Genomic DNA, 22,679 nt, shown 5'->3' with positions numbered 1-22,679 from the left:
TGATTTTTTAAAAATATTTTATTTATTTATTTTACACAGAGAGAGCACAGATAGGAAGAGTGGTGGGTAGGCAGAGGGAGAAGCAGGCTTCCTGCTGAGCAGAGAGCCTGATGCGGGGCTCGATCCCAGGACCCTGGGATCATGACCAGAGCCGAAGGCAGACGCTTAACCACCTGAGCTACCAGGCACCCCTGAGAAATGTAAATGCATTGACAATCAAGGTTAACATAGTTATTGTAATAGATAATTAAATTTAGTTCTGATCTTTCTGGAATCCAAGGAAAAACATAGGGAATGGTATCAATTCTTGAAGAAAATTTTATTCTGTGTGAAAATGTTTCATAATGATCATTGTATATACTTAAAATAATTGAGCGTTCTTTTATGAAATGCCTTTAATAAGAAATGCAAAAGAATTTTGCCCAAAATATCTGCCCTGATTATTTACCTTTAAGAAATGCAAAGCATTTCTTTGCACCTGGATGGCTTAGTCGGTTAAGCATCTGCCTTCAGCTCAGGTCATGGTCTCAGGGTCCTGGGATTGAGCCCCGCATCGGGCTCCCTGCTTGGCGGGAAGCCTGCTTCTCCCTCTCCCACTCCCCCAACTCATGCTCTCTCTCTCTCTCTCTCTCTCTCTCTTTCTCTCTCCCTCTCAAATAAAATCTTTTAACAAAAAAAAGAAAAAATGCAAAACATCACAAAATCTAACTTATAAATGTGTTTCTCTAGGAAGTTAAGCTAATGAGGTCTTACCTGACTTTGTAGAGATTTAGTTGATGCAGAGATAAAAATTAGACTATCTAGAGAATGAATTGTATATCCTTTAGACCTAGGGTGACCATAGAATTTATCATTCAAGTCAAAATACTTTTGAAAGGGAAGAAGGCAGAATTAAGCTGGAACAACAGGTATAAAAGGTACTGCGAAATGGAAGGATGCGATCACTCTATTTAGACCGGTTGTTTCAGAGTTTTTTGTCATTGAGTGTGTGCATTTGTGCACCTCTGTGCAAAACCATACACACCAATATTTACATATATAAAAAAAACATGAAATACACAAATGTGCACATATCTCTGTACTTAAAATAAGCACACATTAATATAACCAAAGTAAAAATTCCATGAAACAGTATCAACCTTCACCACATGCTATATACACCATTATTTTCTAATCTTTCCTCTTTCATTTCCAAAAGAATGCTTATTATGATGCCTTAAATTAATTTTATGACCCGTGGTTCTGAACAATACTCAGCTTTAGACCATCTTCATCGAATACCAGTTGTCAACCAACATTTTGACAGGAGTCCCCAGAAGGGCTCCCTGTGTGTAGCAGAATGTGTGGCAGATGGTGGGCATTTTACTCTTTGTTAAATGAATGCATGAATGCATTAGTGGATGCTTATCTATAGCTCAAAGTTAAATTTTATTGTGAAGGCCTAAAACATAGGATTTCTCTGTCACTTACAAAAGGAAGGTCTCAGTGTTTCAGAAATCAAACATATAGGTGATAAGGCTGATACTTTTCCCCGTTTAGCAGCCTACTCCACATTCTTACTTTGAAGGAGGCCCCTGCCTTCTTTCTGGGTTTCTATATAGCATTGGACCTCATATAGACACCATCAATTGATTAGTCATTTCCCCGTCATTAGACATTTGAGTTGCTTTCAGATTTCTGGTTTTTTGTTGTTGTTTCTTTTTTTCTTTTTACAACAAATAACAGAGATTGTTTTTTCCTTATAACAGATAACATGTTTCCTTTTTTCTTCTATGTAATATCCATGATACCTTCCTTTTTTTTTTTTTAAAGATTATTTTTTTTTAAGATTTTATTTATTTATTTGACAGAGACAGCGAGAGAGGGAACACAAGCAGGGGGAGTGGGAGAGGGAGAAGCAGGCTTCCCTCAGAGCAGGGAGCCCTATGTGGGACTCGATCCCAGGACCCTGGGATCATGACCTGAGCTGAAGGCAGATGCTTAATGACTGAGCCACCCAGGTGCCCCTCCATAATACCTTCCTAAGAGTGGAACAACTAAGTTCAATAGTCTGGTTAGTTTTATCAAGTTGGCATGTTTTGTTTAGGGTGCTCTCTAGAAAGATTGGACTCATTCGTATGCCATTAACAATATGTGGATGTACTTACTCTCTGAAACCTGCCAATATTTGATTTAATAATTTTTAGATACTAGTTTATTAATTTAATAAACATTTTACATTTCCACTTATTTAATTACAGCATCTAGATTCTTTTTCAAATACTTGTTTCATGGCGGCATTTCCTCCTTCATGAGCTTTCTGTACATAATCCTTCTAACAGTGGGAAAAGACCCAGTAATGTTCTTATACTTTGGTTGGAAAGATACGTGCACGCTGGCTCATTTGCAAACAAGCGCATGTTTAAGACCTTAATTAAGACATTTTCTTTGGATCAGGCTTTGTTAGATTGAGGGCCAGTAATGCTTAAATACATCTTCTGTACAATTATGCTATGTGTGAGTTATTGAGAATCATTTATTTTCTCTTTCTTTTTTAAATTCTTTTTTATCCTTATTTTTTTTCTAGGCTCGAGAATTACAAGCTCGGGTACTAAAACGTGTTCAGATGGAACAGCCAGACGCAGCTCCTGCACAGAAACACTTAGCGGCTGAAATTTGTGCAGGGATTGCAAAACATTCTGTTGCTCAGCGAGACTATGAAAAAGCAATTAAGTTTTATAGAGAGGCTCTTGTTCATTGTGAAACAGATAATAAGGTCAGTACCTTTATACAGTTTTCACCACCTTTTATTCCAGATGTCATCTGTTACATTGTTGCCCCAAATGTAAAATTCTTACCAGTTTATTTGTAAAAAAGGAAATGTAATAAAAACATAAGCTAAAAAATAAATATCGTTTCTAGAAATTCTTTGAAATACTTATACGATGCCTTAATAATGTTAGAGTTTTAAGGTTATTATAGAACAAGTGATATAAAGTAAATCTGCAAGCTCTTTGGTTTTGTTGATATTAATCTGTGTTTTAATAATCACTTTAAAACAATTTCTCAATCTCGAATATCTGGATCTAGATGATTCGGTTCACTTTACTAAACTGTTGTTGTATACCTCTGTATTTCAATTGCTGTTTGGTGCTGGATATGCAAAAAAAGGTGACTAGATTGAATCTCTTACCTCAAGTGGTTCAGCATGAGAATAATGTAAGGATAATACTGGTATAGAAAACTTCTTTACGTCTCTGCTTATGTAAATTAAAATCCTGTTACTCTTTCAGATCTTGATAGATTAATTTTTTTAAAAAACTTATATATGGCTAAATACTTCTTTTTTCCTTTTTTTTAAATTTAAATTCTAGTTAACATACAGTGTAATATTAGTTTCCAGTGTACAATACAGTGATTCAACACTTCCATACGTCACCCTGTGCTCATCATAACAAGTGCCCTCCTTAATCCCCATCACCCATCCCCCCCACACACACCTCCCCTCTGGTAACCAGCAGTGTGTTCTCTGTGGTTGAGTCTTTCTTGGTTTTCCTCTTTCTCTTCTTTTTTTTCCCTTTGCTTGTTTGTTTTGTTTCTTAAATTCCACATATGAGTGAAGTCATATGGTATTTGTCTTTCTCTGACTGACTTATTTCATGGTGTGGAACAAAAGACAGCCATATGTTAGAATTTAAGGTTTTAAATTGAATATTTTAAAATGAATACAACTCAGATGTAAGGCAGAAGTAACCTTTAAGGCATAACCAAACAGGTACCTTGTTTAGTGGTGGCTGAGGAAGTTGGAATCATGGTTTGAAATCTGGAAGCATACCTTGGAAATCATCTGCTCCAAGCTTTTTATTTTTCAAATGGGAAAACAGGTTTAGAGAGGTAACAGGGACTTACGCCCATCGTGGAGAAGCCTGGACCAGAATCTAATCCCTGATTTAAGACCAGTGTTCTTTTCACAGTGCTTTGTGTCTCTCTGCCTTTCGAGTGAGTTGCTACCTGTTTTTCCCCTTCTTTTCCAGTATAAGAGAAAGTAGAGCCGAACATAGCCATAGCTTTCCTGCCTCTCAGGCTTGGCATTTTTATTGCAATCAGTTCTGATCAACTAAGATGTAATCTGTGTCCAGACATTTTCCTTACTCATGTTTTATTCCAGACAGTTTCTGACTGATGTTGCGCTTTTTCTGTAGATACTGTTGGAGCTGGCACGATTATACCTGGCACAGGATGACCCCGATGCCTGCCTGCGGCACTGTACCCTCCTTCTCCAGAGTGACCAGGACAGTGAGGCTGCCACCATGGTCAGTCCACGAGACTTCAGTGCCATAAGGGCCGTTGTGTTTTATATTCCATGGGGAAGTTTTCAGTTTTACCAGATAAAACTAATACTAGAGAGACCTAGCTCATGTTGGCTTTTGGAGGAAATAATATTTTTAACATTATTAGTTCATTTTACCAGTAAAGACCAAGAGTCTTTTTGTTTTATAAGAATGGTAAACCTGGGGCGCCTGGGTGGCTCAGTTGGTTAAGCGACTGCCTTCGGCTCAGGTCATGATCCTGGGGTCCCGGGATCGAGTCCCGCATTGGGCTCCCTGCTCGGCAGGGAGTCTGCTTCTCCCTCTGACCCTCCTCCCTCTCATGCTCTCTGTCTCTCATTCTCTCTGTCTCAAATAAATAAATAAAAATCTTTAAAAAAAAAAAGAATGGTAAACCTGATCAGATCTTTACTTGCCCTGGCGGGCCTAGTTAATTTTTCTTTATGCCGAAGAGGATATAAAGAGGATATACTTGGTCAGGAGGAGTTCATGTGATAAAGCTATAACTTGCAAAAGACTAGGTCTTAAGTACTTACCCAGACATGCTGAACTCAGTTAAAAGTTTCTGTGGGACTTTGGAGTTTCAGAGGAAGACTTCATATATCATTCTAAGATGGTGTGTTTCAGAGTTTTGCTTTTGCTTTCTCAGTTTTGCCTGGGTTGAGGTATTCATTAGCTTTCAAACAGCTACATAGATGACAGTGTGTGAGGTTCACTGAAAGTTATAACTAAAAAGAAATATAAAAAGTATCCCTTTTAAAACACACAATAAGAAAGGCTCAGTAGATTTTGCTCATTTTAAATTCTTTTGAAATATTGAGGGTTTAAGAGTGTTTTGGGTTTTTTTAAATCTTCCCGTCATTTTAGCCAAGTCCAGGGAGGCATCTTTTCAATGATAACACATAGAGTGTGCAATTCCCTTCAAATTTCTGTTTTTAAAATAACTACTTGGAACATATTTTCTGCTGAAAATAAAGTTTTGTGAATAGAGCGATCTGTTTCACATCCTTAATTATCTTCTGTTAGGCTGATATCAGTGCTAATTTGCTTAAGGTATACTTGAATTTTAAATGGCTCCTTTTTATAATCTTTGCCCCCCTCGTGTTTTTTGTATGTGTTTGCATAGCCCTAAATCTATTTGATAGGAAAGATGTGTTTTCTAAAACATAATGGCAATATTTTTAGAACCAACTTTTACCTTTACAGATGATGGCAGATCTCATGTTCAGAAAACAGGATTATGAACAAGCAGTGTTTCATTTACAGCAGCTTTTAGAACGCAAACCAGGTAAATATCCACTGATTATGTTTTTTTCTAATGCATAATAGCCTCTTTTTGGCTATTATGGAAACCTCGGTTGAATCCAACTGTCTACTTAGTCCACACTTGCCCTTGAGCAGCAGAAATAGCTGTAAGGAAAATGCAACAGCATGGACTGGCCTCGCCTTAAATGATGACCACAGACCCCAGTGGGCCCTCAGATGCTGCCTGGCCGTCCTGCTGTATTTCTCTAATGATTTCGCTCCCTCTAAGTACTTTTTACACTTTCTCCTCCCTCCTCAAGCCTCCAGTCCACTCTGCCCCTTCCTTGTCCTCAGCTAAAAATGTTGCCTCCTACTTGAGTAGGAAAATATGAGCAACTGAAAGAGAATGTCTGCATCCACCTGTCACAAAGTCTGCCTGCTCCCAGCCATCGCCCTCCCCAGGTGTGCCATCATCTCCCCGTGGGCTCGGGACGCCACCCCTCACCTCCTAGAGCGCTTCTCTCCTGACACCTCTCTCTCCTGCACCACCATTGTTTCCCCTGTCCGCACACAAACATGCTAAATACGTTAATAAATAAAAACCAATTCTTAACCCTCCTCCCAATGATGGCTCCATTCTTCCATCTCCCTTTCCAGCAAATTGCCTCGAAGCTGCGTCCCCTCAGTCTGCTCCGCTCCTACAGTCCAGGGAAGCTGCTCCTGCAGGGCAGCCAGCCGCTTCCGTGCTGCCAGGCCCACGTTCAGGTCTCAGCTGTCCGCCTGCTCGGCCTGCCGTCGTGCTTATTATTCTCCCCGCCCTCCGGAAGGACTTTCTCCACTTGTCTGCCGGGGTGCTAGGCTTCCCTGGGTTTTCTGCTTTCCGCTGCCCCACCCCTTTGCTCGATCTGTTTTCTCTTTGTGACCTGTAAATCTCAGAACGTTCTAGACCTCGGCTCTTGAACTTTTTCTCTTTTTTTATACATTCAGCCCGCTGGGTGACTTCATGCAGGCCCGTGGCTTTACGTCCTGTGTGCGTGCTGGTGTCTTGCAGATGTGCATCTCCCGTCCTGCCTCACACACACCACCGTCTGTTTACGTTCCCACTTAGCTGTCCCGGAGGATCTCCAGCTTAACATGCCCACGGAGAACGGTTGATCTTTCTGTCCCTTCAAATCCGCTCCTTCTCCATTTCTCACCTCAGTAAATAGCAGCACCGTTTACCCACTTTGTCAGGCCCTAATTCTTACAGTGGCCTTTGGCTCATCTTTGTCTGTACCACATGCCGCCTGTCAGCAGATCCCTCTTTCCTCTACCTTCAGGGTCTGTCTGGGATCCCATCACCTTTTACCTCCTGTGCTGCTGCTGCCACCGGGGCTCAGCTGCCCATCATCAGCTCTCCTGTCGATTATTACTGCTCCGTTCTCGTAATGCACCCAGTTTCTGTTCCTTGCCTCTGGACAGTTTAGAAATGCTTTCAGCTGAAAGTAGCAGAGCCTCCCCCCCCTCGAAATTCCAGTGGCCTAAATAATTATGGCTTTTTGTCTTTCTCTTATGTGAAAGAAATTTAAAAGTAGGTTATGTAGGGAGTAGCACGGAGGTTCCACAGTATCATCAGGACGCCTGAGTCCTCTGCCTTTTTCTTCAGTCGTCACCAGCCTAACTTCCATTCCGAGGATCACCTCACGGTCCAGGATGACTGCAGCTCTAGCGTCAATGTTCCAGGGCCTGGGTGGGGAAGGAAGGCTGGGATAGAGGTGGGCCAAAAGGCAGAGCTCCCCAGTGAACCATCTTTTTTTTTTTTTTTTCTTTAAAAAACTCCTTTCTAAAAGCACCTCCATGGCTGCCAAAGATGGTGGGAAATGTCATCCTTTCCCTGAACCCAGTGCCACGTTGTATAAAGTCAGAATTCTGGTAGTGAGGAAGAAAGGGATAGTAGATGTTAGGTAGGCAACAGTCTGAGCAGGTTAGTGCCCAGAGACTTGAGAGTTGCCCTTCCCCCTTCCTGAAATATGCTTCTCCCAAACAGCCCGGTGGCGGCTACTTCGTTCTTTCAGGGTGTGGCGCCAGAATGCCACTTCCTGAGAGCGCCCTTCCGCGGCCATCCTGTATCAACAGCACCTCTTACTGCTCTCCATCTCTCTATCTTGCGTTTTGTTGTCTTATATCACCCTTGTAAAACAAAACAAAACAAAAATTATAAATCATTGAACATAAGCATCAAGTGGCCACGAAGTTTGTCTTCGTTGCTGTGTTTCCAGGATTTAGAACCGTATCTGGCTGGCTCGGTGCTCAGTGAATATTGAACAGAAAGAAGAGTGGAAGGAGCAAAGGAGAGGAGCGAGGGGAAGGAAGGGGAAAACAGGAAAGGAAGGTAGAAACAGTCATGTGCGTTACTTATGTTTTTACCAAGGAGAATTTGAAGTCCCAGAGGAGCCCTAGAGCTGTCATTCAGTTCTTGTAAACCCTGACGCCTCCGTGGCGGGATGATCGGGCAGTCAGAGCTGCCTGGTTCAGGCGGCGTGGACACATGGGACACACATTATCTCCTTCAAGTAGGGCAACTCAAAGCACCAGCTGTCCTCTCCGTGTTGTACTTACTAATGTTTATACCTTTAAAAAAGTTTGTATTTGAGAACAACACTTTCTGCTTACGAATAAAGTACCCCTAGCTAGGGTCAAGATTGAAAGGAAAAAGGTCCTATCTGTCTTTGTAGTAATATCAACATTTTTCTTTGTATTATTTTTATTGTCTTTTTAAATGTTCGCCCACCTCTGGATTGCCTCAGGCCATGCGGTTGTTTCTTGGCCTCGTTGGTCCCAGCTTCTGCTCCGTGTTGATTACATCAGCACCTTACCTCTTCTACTCTCTAGGACTCCAAAATACAGGCCTGTCCTACCCGCCCAGTTGCCCAAAGTGGATTCTTGCTTTCTCTAAGCCTAAGTTATTTTTCTCGTGCATTCCTCTCCTGGGTTCCAGACTCAGTTGTGTCCTTTTCTTCTTCTCTGAATTGCCTCTTAAGGGGATATACATACTATTTACATTCTGTCTTAAGCTGTTCGCATATTGTAGCACTTCCCTCTGAGAGAATAATCCAACCTGGCTTCTTTAAAAACACACCTCCGCCCTTGCAAATCTTTTAAGCCATTGATGACACTAGTGTGTGTTCACATGGAAGATTTGAAGAAGCCCTCATCTGTTGTGTGAATTTCGTCTCAGCCAGGTAACTTAGCATCAGCATTCTTTTAAAATAAACAATAGTCAAATTGGCTTAGTCGACTGGAAACTTTGGACTGTTTATAAACAAATACGAAGTAAATTATTTGTAAGCTCATCAGTGTAAGGATCTTGTACTCCAGAAATATCAAGTATCAAATGACATCCATCCACCCCTCCCAATCTTTGCGTGTTTCTGTTTCCTCTTGCCCTTAGTGTACTTTGCCTTCCTTCTTCTTCTCTGTCTTTCCCAACACATAATCTAAAATCTACTCACCCCTTGCCAAAAACAGAAGCCTAGGTCTTACTTCCATCACCTACGACGTTTTAAGATGCCTTATGCGATGCCTCAATTTGCCTGAGACGGGGGGGGATCTCCTGGACAATGCAGGACTTCTGATCCTAAAAGAAGGAAAGTCTCAACCACCTGGGAGGAGTGGATCACCCCAATCCTGGAAACTTCATCCATACCTCTTTATCTCTTCTAGCGTTTTTCTGAAAATATGTATGCATACATTTGTCTTCTCCATGAGACTGCAAACTCCTCATGTTTGCAGGGATCATGTCATACCCATCTTACATCCCTGGCGTCAGACACATTGCCTGACATGTAAGATGGTGCAGAAGAAATGTTAATTGGTTGCATGGATCAATGAATGACTCAAATACCTAGTCATTTAAAAATACAAAATGTTAAGATTGTCGTCTATGTCATATTTTATGTAGTCTATGCTTTATTCCTAATAGGACTCCATTCACAGATCTGTTTTATCAGAATTATGTATCTATACTTTCTGCATGAATTATAGGTCATCCTTAGCAGCACATGTTATACCTTAAGTTAATGCTGTATTTTAGCTTACTTCAGAAATGTACTGTCTAATTTGACTTAACCTAGCTAGTAGAGAATCCTTCTTATAGGTAGAATTACTCTTCTCTTGACAGGTGACACTTCTTCTCTCTCAAAATCTCCACATCATCCTGGGTTTTCCCTCCCCGACACTAACTGCTGAACAAGTCCCATCAGTTCTCTGTGCTGAAGAGCCTGCTGTCACACGCAGGCCACCCTGTCCTAGCCCCTGGCTCAAATTAGGGCCACTATCCCCTCTGACCCAGCCCGGTGCAGTCCCCCATTCACCTTCCAGCCTCTCGTTTCTTGCTGCCCCACACCTTCATAGGACTGTCATATCACTTTTATAAATCAGAAGCTAGTCCTTTGCTTAAAAAATTAGGATGGCTCTCCAGGGTAGAGTCTAAAATCATAGCATTATTTTGAAAATAAGATGGCCCTAAATTATTGGTCCATTTGTATTTCTCAGCCCTCTTCCTCCACTTTAATATCTAGTAACCTTGGACTTAGCAGCACTCCCTGGGCTCTGCTGCTCTGTCCCTGCACACACCATCTGCCTCTTGGAATGTCTTTGTCTGGCAAGATCCTCCTCTTAGCCTTCAGGCTGCCCGCAAGTCTGATTCTGTGCGAAACCTCCTGCCTCCCCCAGGCAAAGGTGAAGAATTCCATGCGTTGTAATTCCCTCGCACTTTATTCCTGCTGCATCACATCACACTGTATTTTGATATTTTCTCACTATCCATCAATAAGTATGGGCTATGTTTTTTTAGAATGTAATACATTTCAGTCTTCAATGGATTCCTTAAGTACAGAAATTTGCCTGCTGTCAAATTTCATGGTTAACTAAGAGACAAGTTAATGTAATTTAATCTACCAGTGGTAATTATAATTTAAACTAATAATACATTTCAGTAATATTAGAAGGTGATAATTATTACCTGGCCTCCCAAGGTTGACTTTAGATAATATTAGCAATATCATGCATCGCACATATTAGCAATATCATACAAAAAAACTTTAGCCTGAAATTTTAACCTTTATGTCCTGCCTAATCCAGTACAGCTTCTAGTTTCTGTGACTTTATTCTAGGTAGTTATCCCTAGGTCCTATCAAAACTTTTGGAGTTGTAAATATTCCTAATGACCATTGTATTTTTAAAGCTCTTTCATGACCTTATTTTATTTGGTCTCAATGACATTTTGAGGGTCAAGATTATAATTCTCTTTTAAGAAAATAAGTATTTCTTGACTCAGAGAATTTGAATAATTTGCTGGAATTTGCATAGCTAAAATACAAGACCGATATTTGAATCCTCTCTTTCTGAAGCTATAGTCTTATCATCCTCTGCTTTTTAGTGATGCCAGGAGGCAGGAAGAACAAAATCTTGATACCCAAGTTTATAGGTCAAGGAAGATGAATGATGATGTTGTCATCATAACCTGGATTATCTTGACATCATACAATAGAGTAGATACAAAGCCTACAGAAGTTCTTTTTTTAAATATTTTTTATTGCGATAACATAAAATACATAACATAAAGTTTCCCATTTTAGCCATTTTTAAGTGTACAGTTAAAGGACATTAAGTACGTTCAAATTATTTTTGTAACCATCACCATTATTCATCTTCAGAACTTTTTCATCATTCCAAGCTAACATTCTGTACCTGCTAAACACTAACTCCCCCTCTTCTCTCTCCCCATCCCCTGGCAACCACCATTCTACCTGTCTATGAATTTGACTCCTATAGATACTTTATATAAAGTGGAACCATATGGTATTTGTCCTTTTGTGCCTGGCTTATTTCACTTAGTAGAATGTTTTCAAGGTTCATTCGTGTTGTAGCATGTGTCAGAATTCCCTTCCTTTTTAAGGCCAAATAATATCCCGCTGTGTATATATACACCATATTTTTATTTATTCATTCATCTGATGATGAACTCGGGGTTGTTTCTACTTTTGGCTACTGGGAGTAATGCTGCTGTAGATACTGGTGCACAAATGTTTGCTTGATTCCCTGCTTTCGGTTCTCTTGAATATATACCCAGAAGTGGACTTGCTGGATCATATGATATTTTCTCTTAGAACATAAAATCAAAGATAAATTGCTTAAGAAGTTTTTGTGTGTTTTAATTCTAACCCTACAAACAAGATCAGCATAGCTTATATAATGAGAATTTTTGCAAATCCCCTATTATGAATCCTGTGCTAACTGAAACTTGAGAGCCCAAATTATCTACAAAGGACAACTACAGAGAAATAAAATGTGAGTCATCAATATAATAGACTCTTATGCAGCCATTTAACTCATGTTTTTGAAGACCATTTATTGACATTTGGGAAACGTTTACTGTACCAGTGTTGAGCCAAAATTAAAACCCAAAGTGTGACTTCAACTTTGTATATATATAAGCAAAGAAATATGTTTTAAAGATCGATAGGATGATTTTCACTCATAACTATATGAAAGGAAACGTACCAAAATGTGGTAATCTTTAGCTGGTGGGAATATGAGTGATTTTTTTTTCTTCTTTATACTTCTCCTTTTCTTTGTTTTTCCAAATTTTCTAAAGTGTCTGCATTATTTTTACAATCTTAAAAATACTAATTTTTTCTCAAAACTTAGTATTTTAGTGATGCAAAAGAACTAGATAGAGTTGGGAGAAGAAGGCTTTCTAGGAAACTGCCAGGAAATTATACCTGACAGCAAAGAACTAAATTAATTCTTTTTTCTTAGGAGAAGATAAAATAGGATTAAAATACTGGGACTAGGGGCACCTGGGTGGCTCAGTCATTAAGCGTCTGCCTTCAGCTCAGATCATGATCCCAGGGTCCTGGGATCGAGCCCCGCATCGGGCTCCCTGCTCAGCGGGAGGCCTGCTTCTCCCTCTCCCATTTCCCCTGCTTGTATTCCCTCTCTCACGCTGTGTCTCTCTCTGTGTCAAATAAATAAAATCTTTAAAAAAAAAATACTGGGACTAATTTATTACAGTTATATTATGGTAAGCTAGCATCTAGTACATTAGTCACATACGCATATTAAGGAAAGTCTGGAGTAAAATTTCTAATTGCCTACCCCAAACATTATAATCAAAAGGTAGTGTTCTCACCCCCTTCCTGGCTGCAGTGAATAAGGACGTCAGAGATAGACTCAGCCTGTGCAATCTCATCAACCCTCCTGAATTTTACAGTTAAGAGTTTAGATGACCAATGCAGAGACTGTTTTTAGGTTTTGTTCCCAGGAACAGTTGAAAATTAAGTTACAACAAATGTACATTTTTATAGATTGGATTGTATTTTATAGATTAGCTTCTTTCACTGTCCAGACCAACCAAACCCTTATCCAGTTGCCCATATAGTCTCTTTAGGGATTTATAACCCCTAAGGCATTCCTTTTGATTGTATTTAAATTCTACTTCATTTGAAGTAAACTATACTTGAATGAAGTAGGATTATAACTGTCAAAACAAGAGGTAAAAAATGTTGTCTATATCCAAAATATTCTTTGTTTCTAGATAATTATATGACATTATCTCGTTTAATTGATTTCCTGAGACGATGTGGAAAACTTGAGGATGTACCAAGATTTTTCTTAATGGCTGAAAAACGTAACTCCAGAGCAAAATTGGAGCCAGGATTTCAATACTGTAAAGGACTATATCTTTGGTAAATCTGTTGGTGAATAAATCCTATGTAATAGATTTTTTCTCATTGTGAATAAAGTAGAATAAATTTCCTTGTCTTAAGATAGATCTACATTTTAAAAAATGTTAATAATTTTATTTACCAAAGAGATTATAAATGACTTAAAGTTTGTAGTCAACAATTGAAATAAGTGATTTTTTTTTTTAAACATCTAACAAGGTATACTGGAGAACCAAATGATGCCCTTCGACATTTTAATAAAGCTCGGAAGGACAGTGACTGGGGCCAAAATGCCCTTTATAATATGATAGAAATATGTCTGAATCCAGATAATGAAACTGTTGGAGGTGAAGTATTTGAAAATCTGGATGGAGACCTGGGGTGAGTTATCGTTTGACAAATTATCCCTTTTCTGGAAACACTAGGGATAATCGGCAAGGATACCTTCTAAAAGAGGGCTCAATTCTAGGACAGCACTAATGAAAGGTCAGATGAAAAAAATCGTAGTTAAAATTAAAAAAAAAGAAAAAATCATAGCTAGAATAGCTGTTCTCTGAAACAAGCATGAAATGCTTTTAGGAGGTTTCCGAAATCAGAAGCATGTTACGAAGACGCTCCCCTAGTTACTCTGTTGAGAACAGGGTAAATTGTAGAATGTGACTATGTTAGCAAAAGTTACCCACACAATAATAGTAACCCCTTAGCAAATGGTAGTTCTTTGCCATACCCTGCACTTCATACTTCATATGCATTGTCTTACTTGTTCCCTGCAACAGCGTTGTGAACTAAGCTCAGAGTTAACCTAATGTAGTAGTCAAGGGTGGGGGCAAGATGTGGATTAATTTCTCTGTTACCGTGAAGCCCCTGCTGGGAGCCCCTGTAGTGCACTGCAGATAAATGGTGTTATTGCTATCAACCTATGTTTGTTGCTGTTCCCAGAATTGGGCAAAGCATGATAGGGGGTATGTAAAGATGTAGATGTACAGGGTATATAAGGTAGTTTCTGCCTTCAGGAGCATAGTAATTTACCTAGGAGGCAAGACAATATCTGAAGCCAGTCTCTGACAAAACAGAAATGGGCAAAATGGATATTAAGTGTTACAGGAATTCATAGAAATCGTAGCAGTGCCGCCAAGCAGTCGGGGGAAAATGAACAGAGGAGTGAGAGAAAATTGGAACCAGACTGCTGAGAGGTTTTAATGACAGATTTGGGTACGTTAGGGTAACGTACTGTTGTGCAACTATAGGCTGTCCTCCTGGAAATCTCTAGCAAATAGTTGAAAATACAAAACAACAAAACAAGAGGGAGGTCACAGCTGGAGATACAGGTTTTGGGGACGGATCCTCAGAGTAGATAGTTGGAACCCAGTGAATGGCCTCTTTGCAAATAGAATGCAGTGACAGACGTTTGAGAACTAAATTTTGGGCATGCTGACATTTAAGGGGATTGGAGGGGGAAGGGAGGTCAGAAAAGGGCAATCGGTGTGGTAGAAAGAGACCCAGAACCGTGTAATGTTACAAAAGGCAAAGGAGGGGAACTTTGAAGAAGGTACCTAACAGTGTGAAATGTTTTAGAGAAGATAAAGCCTAAAGCCTAAGAAAAAGACCAGCAGCTTTAGTGATTGGGCTTTGAGAATTTAGTCTCCTTTTATTAATTGATTTATATATTTAAAAAAAAATAAGAAAATTGATACTACATATTCGAATTGTTATTGCACTTGAAATTTACAACCTTTTGACAGATACATAGTTTCTTTTTTTTTAAGATTTTATTTATTTGAGAGAGAGAACACAGGAGCAGGGTCAGGGGGAGGGGCAGAGCGAGAAGCAGGCTCCCTGCTGAGCAAGAAGTGGATGCTACCGAGACTTGAGCTGAAGGCAGATGCTTAACTGTCTGAGCCACCCAGGCACCCCAGATACAGAGCTTCTCTTCTGAGAGTCGGATAGGCAGCTAAAAATATTGCAGTGCTTGGCACATAGTAGGTGCTTTAGCAAGGTCAGTTTTTACTCCCTCCTTTCTTTCATTTTCTGAGTAGATCTACTACTTGATAATTATATGATTCTACTTATCCTGAATTCTAGTTTTATGTTAGCAGAAATGAACACACTTACCACATGTAGATACTGTCCAATTTTTGTCTTCGGTCTAAAGTGAGTAAATGTTTAATGGTGTTTTATTAAAGCTATATTAATTTTGTTTAAATGTAATGCATTACATCTGTGGTTCGCTTTGTATTAGAAGAGAATGAGTGATATTCTGCAAAAGGATTACTTCAAATTAGTGACAGAAAAGAAACCAGTGTACCCTGGGGCTCAGTCTAATCTCAGTGAGTTTTACTTCATGAGTAATAGACATAAGAGATTTATTTTTAATTGTATACAGTAATTCAACTGAAAAGCAAGAGTCTGTGCAGTTAGCAGTGAGAACAGCAGAAAAACTCCTTAAAGAACTAAAACCTCAGACCATTCAGGGTCACGTACAGCTTCGCATCCTGGAAAACTATTGCCTGGTCGCTACCAAACAGAAGCCTAACGTTGAGCAAGCATTGAATACCTTCACCAAGATAGCAACATCTGAGGTCAGTAGATTTTGTTTTTCAGCTTTATATTCTCTTTCCTTGGCAGTATAGAAATATGTATTGCGATGAGCTGTGTATTTTCTGAAGATTGACTTAATTACAAGTAAAAATTGTCTCTATACCTTGGCATAATTCTACATAACGTACCTTCGTTTCTAGAAGATAGTATTTTGTTACTATTTTGATATGTTGATATATTTTTTCTATTAGAATGGTAACTTCTAGAGAAAGGAAAATTCTTCTTCAAAAGGGCATAAATTAACTCTCAAAGGAATGGCTTTATTGTCTGGAGAATTTCTGTGTTGTTTCGCTTAAGTGACTAAGTGAAAATAAACGCCTGGCTGCATTGATAGCTCACCTTTTTCACTTAGGCAAACTTGAAATGTTTCCAGCTCTAAGGCTAAATGGGATCAGTACTGACAGCTTATAATTCAGTCATGCGAATAATGGTGGTGTTTTTTAGCAACACTGAAATAACCCCCTGCAATAATAATAGTAGTAACAACAATAATAATAATTAGAGCAGAGGCTTTCTTCTCTTTCCAACTCACTCAGATCCACCTTCTCACTCTCTGGGTGCTCTGTTTTTCCTTCCCTCACATAGTGCTGTATTTCTCCAGTGGCTTGATATTAAGGAAGGGGTTCTAGGTGCCCACTCCATGAGCAGTGGGCGATAGCTAGGTCTGAGCGTACTCACTGGATTTCGTGTTCTTCCACTCAGCAGTGTTGTAGGCCACCGAAAACTCAAAATTTGTGTCTCTCAGAGGATATACAGAACTTTGCTGTGTTTCCTTGCGGTTCGCTGGTCATAGTGGTGGCAGTAAGCTACTAAAAACTCCCTACCGGGGCCCCTTCCTCCTGCCTCCTGGGACCCGGGAGAGCTTTGGGGAACCTGCAGCTCCTGTTGCCATTTCGGAACATGTATCCTAGATGGCATTTTATCAGCACTGTAAGCCACCTTGGAACTAAACAGCAGGTAGCTCCCGCAGCAACGACATCCTAGAGCAGGGCCCGTCTGCTGCCTGTGAAGTCATGTTCTCAGGGGGCAGGCCACGGGGCAGCGGATGGATGACAGTGGCTGGCAAATGGAGACCTGAAGTAGGAGAGAGAGTTTAAAGTGTGATGTTTGAGAGAACACCAAAAGCTGTGAGTGACATTGTGGCTATTTCCTAGAAATACCGGTTTCTTGTGTTGATGAGACTGCATTATTTTTTTACCATTCTTACATATGTGATTAGTAATACGCTATCCTCAAATCTGTCAACTGACCATACCAGCCAAAGACTGATGCATGAAGTTTTAGAAACAATGAATTTTATCTTGCATTTTTTCCTTTTAACTCATAAGCTACATGTATTAAATATAATGAATATTCGTTAAGCAGCCAGTGGGTGCTAAGGACAGTGGGGGAATCATAAAGATAAACCAAGGACAGTCTCTTTTGTCAAGTTTATCACAATCCAGGGAAGATGAGGCAAAGCATACTGACTGTGTACAAACCAAAATCTATTACATTCTGTTCTAGAGTTGCAGGTAAAAGTGCTGTAGGAAACAATATTAGGAGAGTGGGGAGGCCCTTTTGTGGAGAAGTATGATTTAAGAAGAACCACAATAAATTGCATTTCCACAGGCAGAGATGGAGAAGATACATTCTAGAGGCAGGGGAAGATAGGAACAAAAGCACGCAGGCAGGGATGCATCCTGTCTGTTCACGACACTATGTGGCATTCAGATTGATTGAAAAAGAGTTACGTGACAGGAAATCAGGGGAGGAAGCAGTGCAAGATACCTTAAACCCAAGCAAAATGTTTCCACCTGCTTTCATCCTATCACCTTGAACCTGAAGGGTGTGTTGTTTATAACATGGCTGTATTGTCCTCTGTGATCTAAAGTTGTTGCAGCTCAGAGTGACTGAGAAAGACAGAGGAAAGCCAGCTGAACACCTTAGGATGTCTGCACCAGAAAAGACACGCGGGTCTAATGCAGGGGTTGGAACTCGGGTTTGTACTTTTAGAAACTATTCTTGAGTTCATTCAGTAGTGATCAAGCTGTGAGGTATTGAGTAATTCTACTCAAACTCAGGGTGTGGGATTTTAAAATCAGAGAGCTTATTTTTAAATGTATAGTGTGGGATATTTTTAGCATGTGACTAGATCTGGACATGTTTACAGGACCCTTCTTGGCTTGGAATGTTCTAGGACCTGGCTGACAAATTCAGAGCAGGCCTCTACTTTCTTTCCTTTCTACAGGAGGAGGCAGGGGGAAAGGGTCCTCAATAAATGGATGATATACCCCTCGTGTCTCCGAAACCTACTACCAGTTGGCTGGATTTGGCACTCAAACCTTTTTGCCATTCCTTAATTAGAAGGACAAATCACATACTGGAAGTTTGTGGGTAGGCATAGAATTACAACCAAAGAAGTTTTATCTTCTGAAAAATTATTTTCATCAAGCTCTAAGGAATTGTCCTTCTCTATTCCAGGGTTTTTTCTGACTTCCAACCATGGTTGGTGTTGGACAATGAACAAACTGCTCTATTCTCCTTTTGCAGTGTTCCTTATTGGTTACCCAAACTTTCTATCTCACCGTGTACCTTTATTATAGTCTTGATATTATAATTTCTATATCACAGTTGCTCATCCTTTATTTGTATTTTAACCTGAAGCCTTCCCCTTTATAAAAACATCACAGTCCCTCTGCTGAAATATAAGAAGCCACCCTTGTTTTATCAGGGATATACACATATTGCTTAGGTAATTTGGTTTCCTGGGTAGATTACCAATAGCTTCCATTTTATACCAATTCTTATTAGTTTGTTGGTTTCACAGAGTGACATTTCCTGACACTGAACTCCCCTCTAAAAGAACATTGTGTTTTACAGACACTATGAAGAAGCTGCACTCCAAGTCTACAAGTATTTTAAGGCATGAATTTATTTCATAATTTCCAAGTGATTAATTAATCGCATGCCTTGTTTATAACATTTCATTGGTCAAACTTTATTGAGTGAAAAAGCTTTTGTGTTTTTGTTTTGTTTTGTTTTAAAGATTTTATTTATTTATTCATGAGAGACAGAGAGAAACAGAGGGAGAAGCAGGCTCCCAAGGAGCGGGAAGCCCGATGCGGGACTCGATCCCAGGACCCTGGGATCATGACCTGAGCCGAAGGCAGATGCTTAACCATCTGAGCCACCCAGGCGCCCGAGTGAAAAAGCTTTTGAATAAAACAAGTAGGAAGGGAAAAGGAGCAATAGAAGTCAGTTTTGATAAAAAGTCAATATAGATAAGCCAGTACAAGTTCGTGTAGGTAAGGAATATCATTTGCAGGTAAATCAATCTCATTCTTGTTTTACAAGTGAAAGAACTAAGAAGCCAAAATGCTGAATCTGAAACACAAATGTTCCAGTTAGGATTATGTTGAAATAGAATTTTGTTTTTTTCTGTTTCTATATAAAACCATAATAGCTAGTCAGTCCCATTAAAGATCAAGTCGCCCTAATTGTCTGAATCGTGTGGTTATGGCATCTGCGTATTTATTGGATTATTTTGACCACGTGGTGCCTGACCAAGTTTCTTCATGGTAGCTTGAGGTTACTTGGTGCATTAAAGAATGACCATATCACAGTTATCTATGAGGAGCCAGATACGGAGTCCACAGGCCCTTGCTACTTGCCATGTTTCCTTTTAAACATAGGACATCTGTGTTTGTGGATCTGGGGGTCTGAAGTTTTGCGTTCTTACAGAAGGATCATATTCCAGCACTTCTGGGAATGGCAACAGCTTATATGATCTTGAAACAGACTCCACGAGCCAGAAACCAGTTGAAGCGGATTGCGAAGATGAACTGGAATCCTATTGATGCTGAGGACTTTGAGAAGGGTTGGCTGCTGCTTGCCGATATTTATATTCAATCAGCAAAATACGACATGGCGGAAGAGCTGCTGAAACGGTGCCTGCGTCATAATAAGGTAGGTGACCGAAGAGTAAAAAATTACTGTTAACCTTCGAAGTAAAAGTTTTCTGTAATAGGTTATTATAGAATGATGGTCTATTTCTAAGGGTTCCTGTGTGTTTTTTGAAAATTAAATGTTTATTCTTACCACAATCAGGGAATAAACATTAATAAGAAGAAAGAAGCCGTTTGCTCTTGAAAATAAAGATAGAGATTTATGCAGTTTCAAGTTTCAGCTGTGGTATGCCCCACTTTCAGAGAGTGTTTATGGAATGTCAAGCATTTGCCTGTGATTATCGAGCTCATCCCAGACCTAATGAAAATTGCAGAAGAATGTTAATTGCGGACGTCTGTCCCTCCTATTAAGAAATACTCTAGATGAATTTACCGCAGCTGCATGTTGTTTTCACATTATTAGAATCCACTATGCATAATACATTTTGTGGGTACAAGTATTTTCAGCATTTAATTTGTTTATTAAAAAGTCCTTATCTTTAGGTATGAAACTGAAAATCTTCAAGTCTGTGGAAATCCAAGGCCTTTTAGTAACAGTGCATTTTGGTGTTTAGTCACAAAAAAAGGTTTTATTTTATCATTTTTTAAGAATTTGTTAGTATTTGTTGAAAAATAATTGTACTTAACTTAGAAACTTGAGGATATTTATCTTTACAGATTCATAGCAATTACTTCAACATTTTAATCATAGTAAATCTGTTTTATTTTCAGCATATTAGATTACAAAGTGGATCATTTGTTTTTTAAAGAGTTATGATCATCTAATGCTATTAAGTTATTTTCTTAGGAACTTTAAAAACCTAAAACATCAAGCCATTTATCAATTTAGAGTCTGTACATCTAATTTTAAGTTAAATTGTGCTTGAAAAACAGATTCTCATTAATAGGTTTTCAAAAATCTAAACTCCCAGACCCCTCAGGCAGGGGAAACAAAGCAAAAATAAACTGTTGGGATCACACCAAAATAAAAAGCTTCTGCACAGAGAAGGAAACCATCAACAAAACAAAAAGGCAGTCTATACGTGGGAGAAGATATTTGCAATGATATATTTGGTAAGAGATTACTATCCAAAGATACAGACAAGTTGTACAACTCAACACCAAAAAACCCCCAAATAATCCAATTTAAAAATGGGCAGAGGATCTGAATAGACATTTTTTCCAAAGAAGACATACAGGTGGCCACAACGGACACATGAAAAGATGCTCAATATCACTAACCATCAGGGAAATGCAAATCAAAACCATGATGAAATATTACTTTATACTTGTCACAATGGCTAGACTCGAAAAGACAAAAAATAACAAGTGTTGGCGAGTATGTGGAGGTAAGGAAACTCTTGTGGGAATGTGATGGTGGGAATGTGTATTGGTGCAGCCACTATGGAAAACTGAAATTCTGTCTGTACTGAAACCCTAATTCCCCTGTAATCTTGCTTAATCCTAGACTAGGCACGTAAGGGTCAGCCATCTGTCAGTTTACATTTTTCTTTTTCCTTTTTTTTTTTGGTGGGAATGTGTATTGGTGCAGCCACTATGGAAAACAGTATGGACGTTCCCAAAAAAATTAAAAGTAGAAATACCATATGATCCAATAATTCCACTACTGGGTATTTACCCAAAGAAAATGAAAGTACTAATTCAGGGAGTCTGCTTCTCTCTCTCTCTCTCTCTCTCCCCCCCACTCTAGGCCCTCTGCCCCTCCCCCCACTCATGTTTTCTCTCTCTCTCTCTCTCTCTCTCTAAGTAAATAAATAAATAAATCTTTAAAAAAAAATAAAAAGAAGTGATCCAAGTGTACATTGATAGATGAACGAATAAAGAAGATGTGGCATATATATACAATGGAATATTATCAGCCATAAAACAGAATGAGTCCTTGCCATTTGTGGCAACATGGATGACCCTAGAGGGTATTATGCTAAGTGAAATAAGTCAGAGAAAGACAAATACCATAGATTTCACTTATATGTGGAATCTAAACAAACAACAACAACAATAAACATACTCATAAGTTCAAAGAACAAACTAATGGTTGCCAGAGGGCTCGGGAGTAAGGGGATGGGCAAAATGGGTGAAGAGAAATGGGAGATACAGACTTCCAGTTATGGGATGAATAAGTCATGGGGACAAAAGGTACAGCATAGGGAATATGTGATATTGTAATAGTATTGTATGATAACAGATGGTAGCTGCACTTGTGATGAGCATAGCATAAGGTATAGACTTGTTAAATCACTCTGTTGTACACCTGAAATTAATGTAACATTGTGGGTCAACTATACTTCAATTAAAAAAAAAAGGAAAAAGAAAAATGTAAACTGCCAGATGGCTGACCCTTACATGCCTAGTCTAGGATTAAGCAAGATTACGGGGGAATTAGGGTTTCAGTACAGATAGAATTTCAGTTTGCCAGAACACTGACAGCGATATATTGCATGGTTGAACACGATGGCTACTTCAGAGGCGCCAGTTTGGCTGATTAGACATGTCAATATTGGAAGCATGAGATTCAGGAACTAGAGCTTAGAAACCTTGAATTGTATAATTAAAAGATGGAGATCATCCAGATCTGGGACAGAAATGTACAAGATGATACTAGACCATCTTGTCATACCAGATGGCAAGGAAGCTATCGAAGATGATTAGAGTCACGTCAAGGACTTAGGAGCCAACTTGAAGACACTCACACTCAAAGTTGGAACACATTAACTATCAGTAAGAATAGTAACTGCAGTGGATTGAAACACACCAAATAAGTTTAAATCCCATGAGTTTACAAAGATCCAAAAAAGAAAAAAAGAAATCAAAAACCTAATTGGTCACCACTGAACTATGCTCATGAACTGATATTTCTGAAGCCAGCAAATAAA

The 22,679-nt window shown here is 39.2% G+C and overlaps 1 protein-coding gene across 1 annotated transcript in view; it reads left to right on the top strand.

Moving 5' to 3' along the window:
• The window catches only part of TTC21B (tetratricopeptide repeat domain 21B), a 76,431-nt gene that overhangs the window by 45,661 nt on the left and 8,091 nt on the right, over positions 1-22,679 (top strand). The window contains exons 20-26 of the mRNA XM_021703143.2: positions 2,567-2,755; positions 4,182-4,292; positions 5,514-5,595; positions 13,132-13,282; positions 13,481-13,642; positions 15,645-15,840; positions 19,583-19,807. Of these exons, the coding sequence (XP_021558818.1) occupies positions 2,567-2,755; positions 4,182-4,292; positions 5,514-5,595; positions 13,132-13,282; positions 13,481-13,642; positions 15,645-15,840; positions 19,583-19,807 (1,116 nt within the window). The remainder of the gene's footprint in view (positions 1-2,566; positions 2,756-4,181; positions 4,293-5,513; positions 5,596-13,131; positions 13,283-13,480; positions 13,643-15,644; positions 15,841-19,582; positions 19,808-22,679) is intronic.

The sequence above is a fragment of the Neomonachus schauinslandi genome, chromosome 3, assembly GCF_002201575.2.
Source record: "Neomonachus schauinslandi chromosome 3, ASM220157v2, whole genome shotgun sequence".
Lineage (NCBI taxonomy): Eukaryota > Metazoa > Chordata > Mammalia > Carnivora > Phocidae > Neomonachus > Neomonachus schauinslandi.
This window is presented reverse-complemented; position numbering and strand designations above follow the sequence as displayed.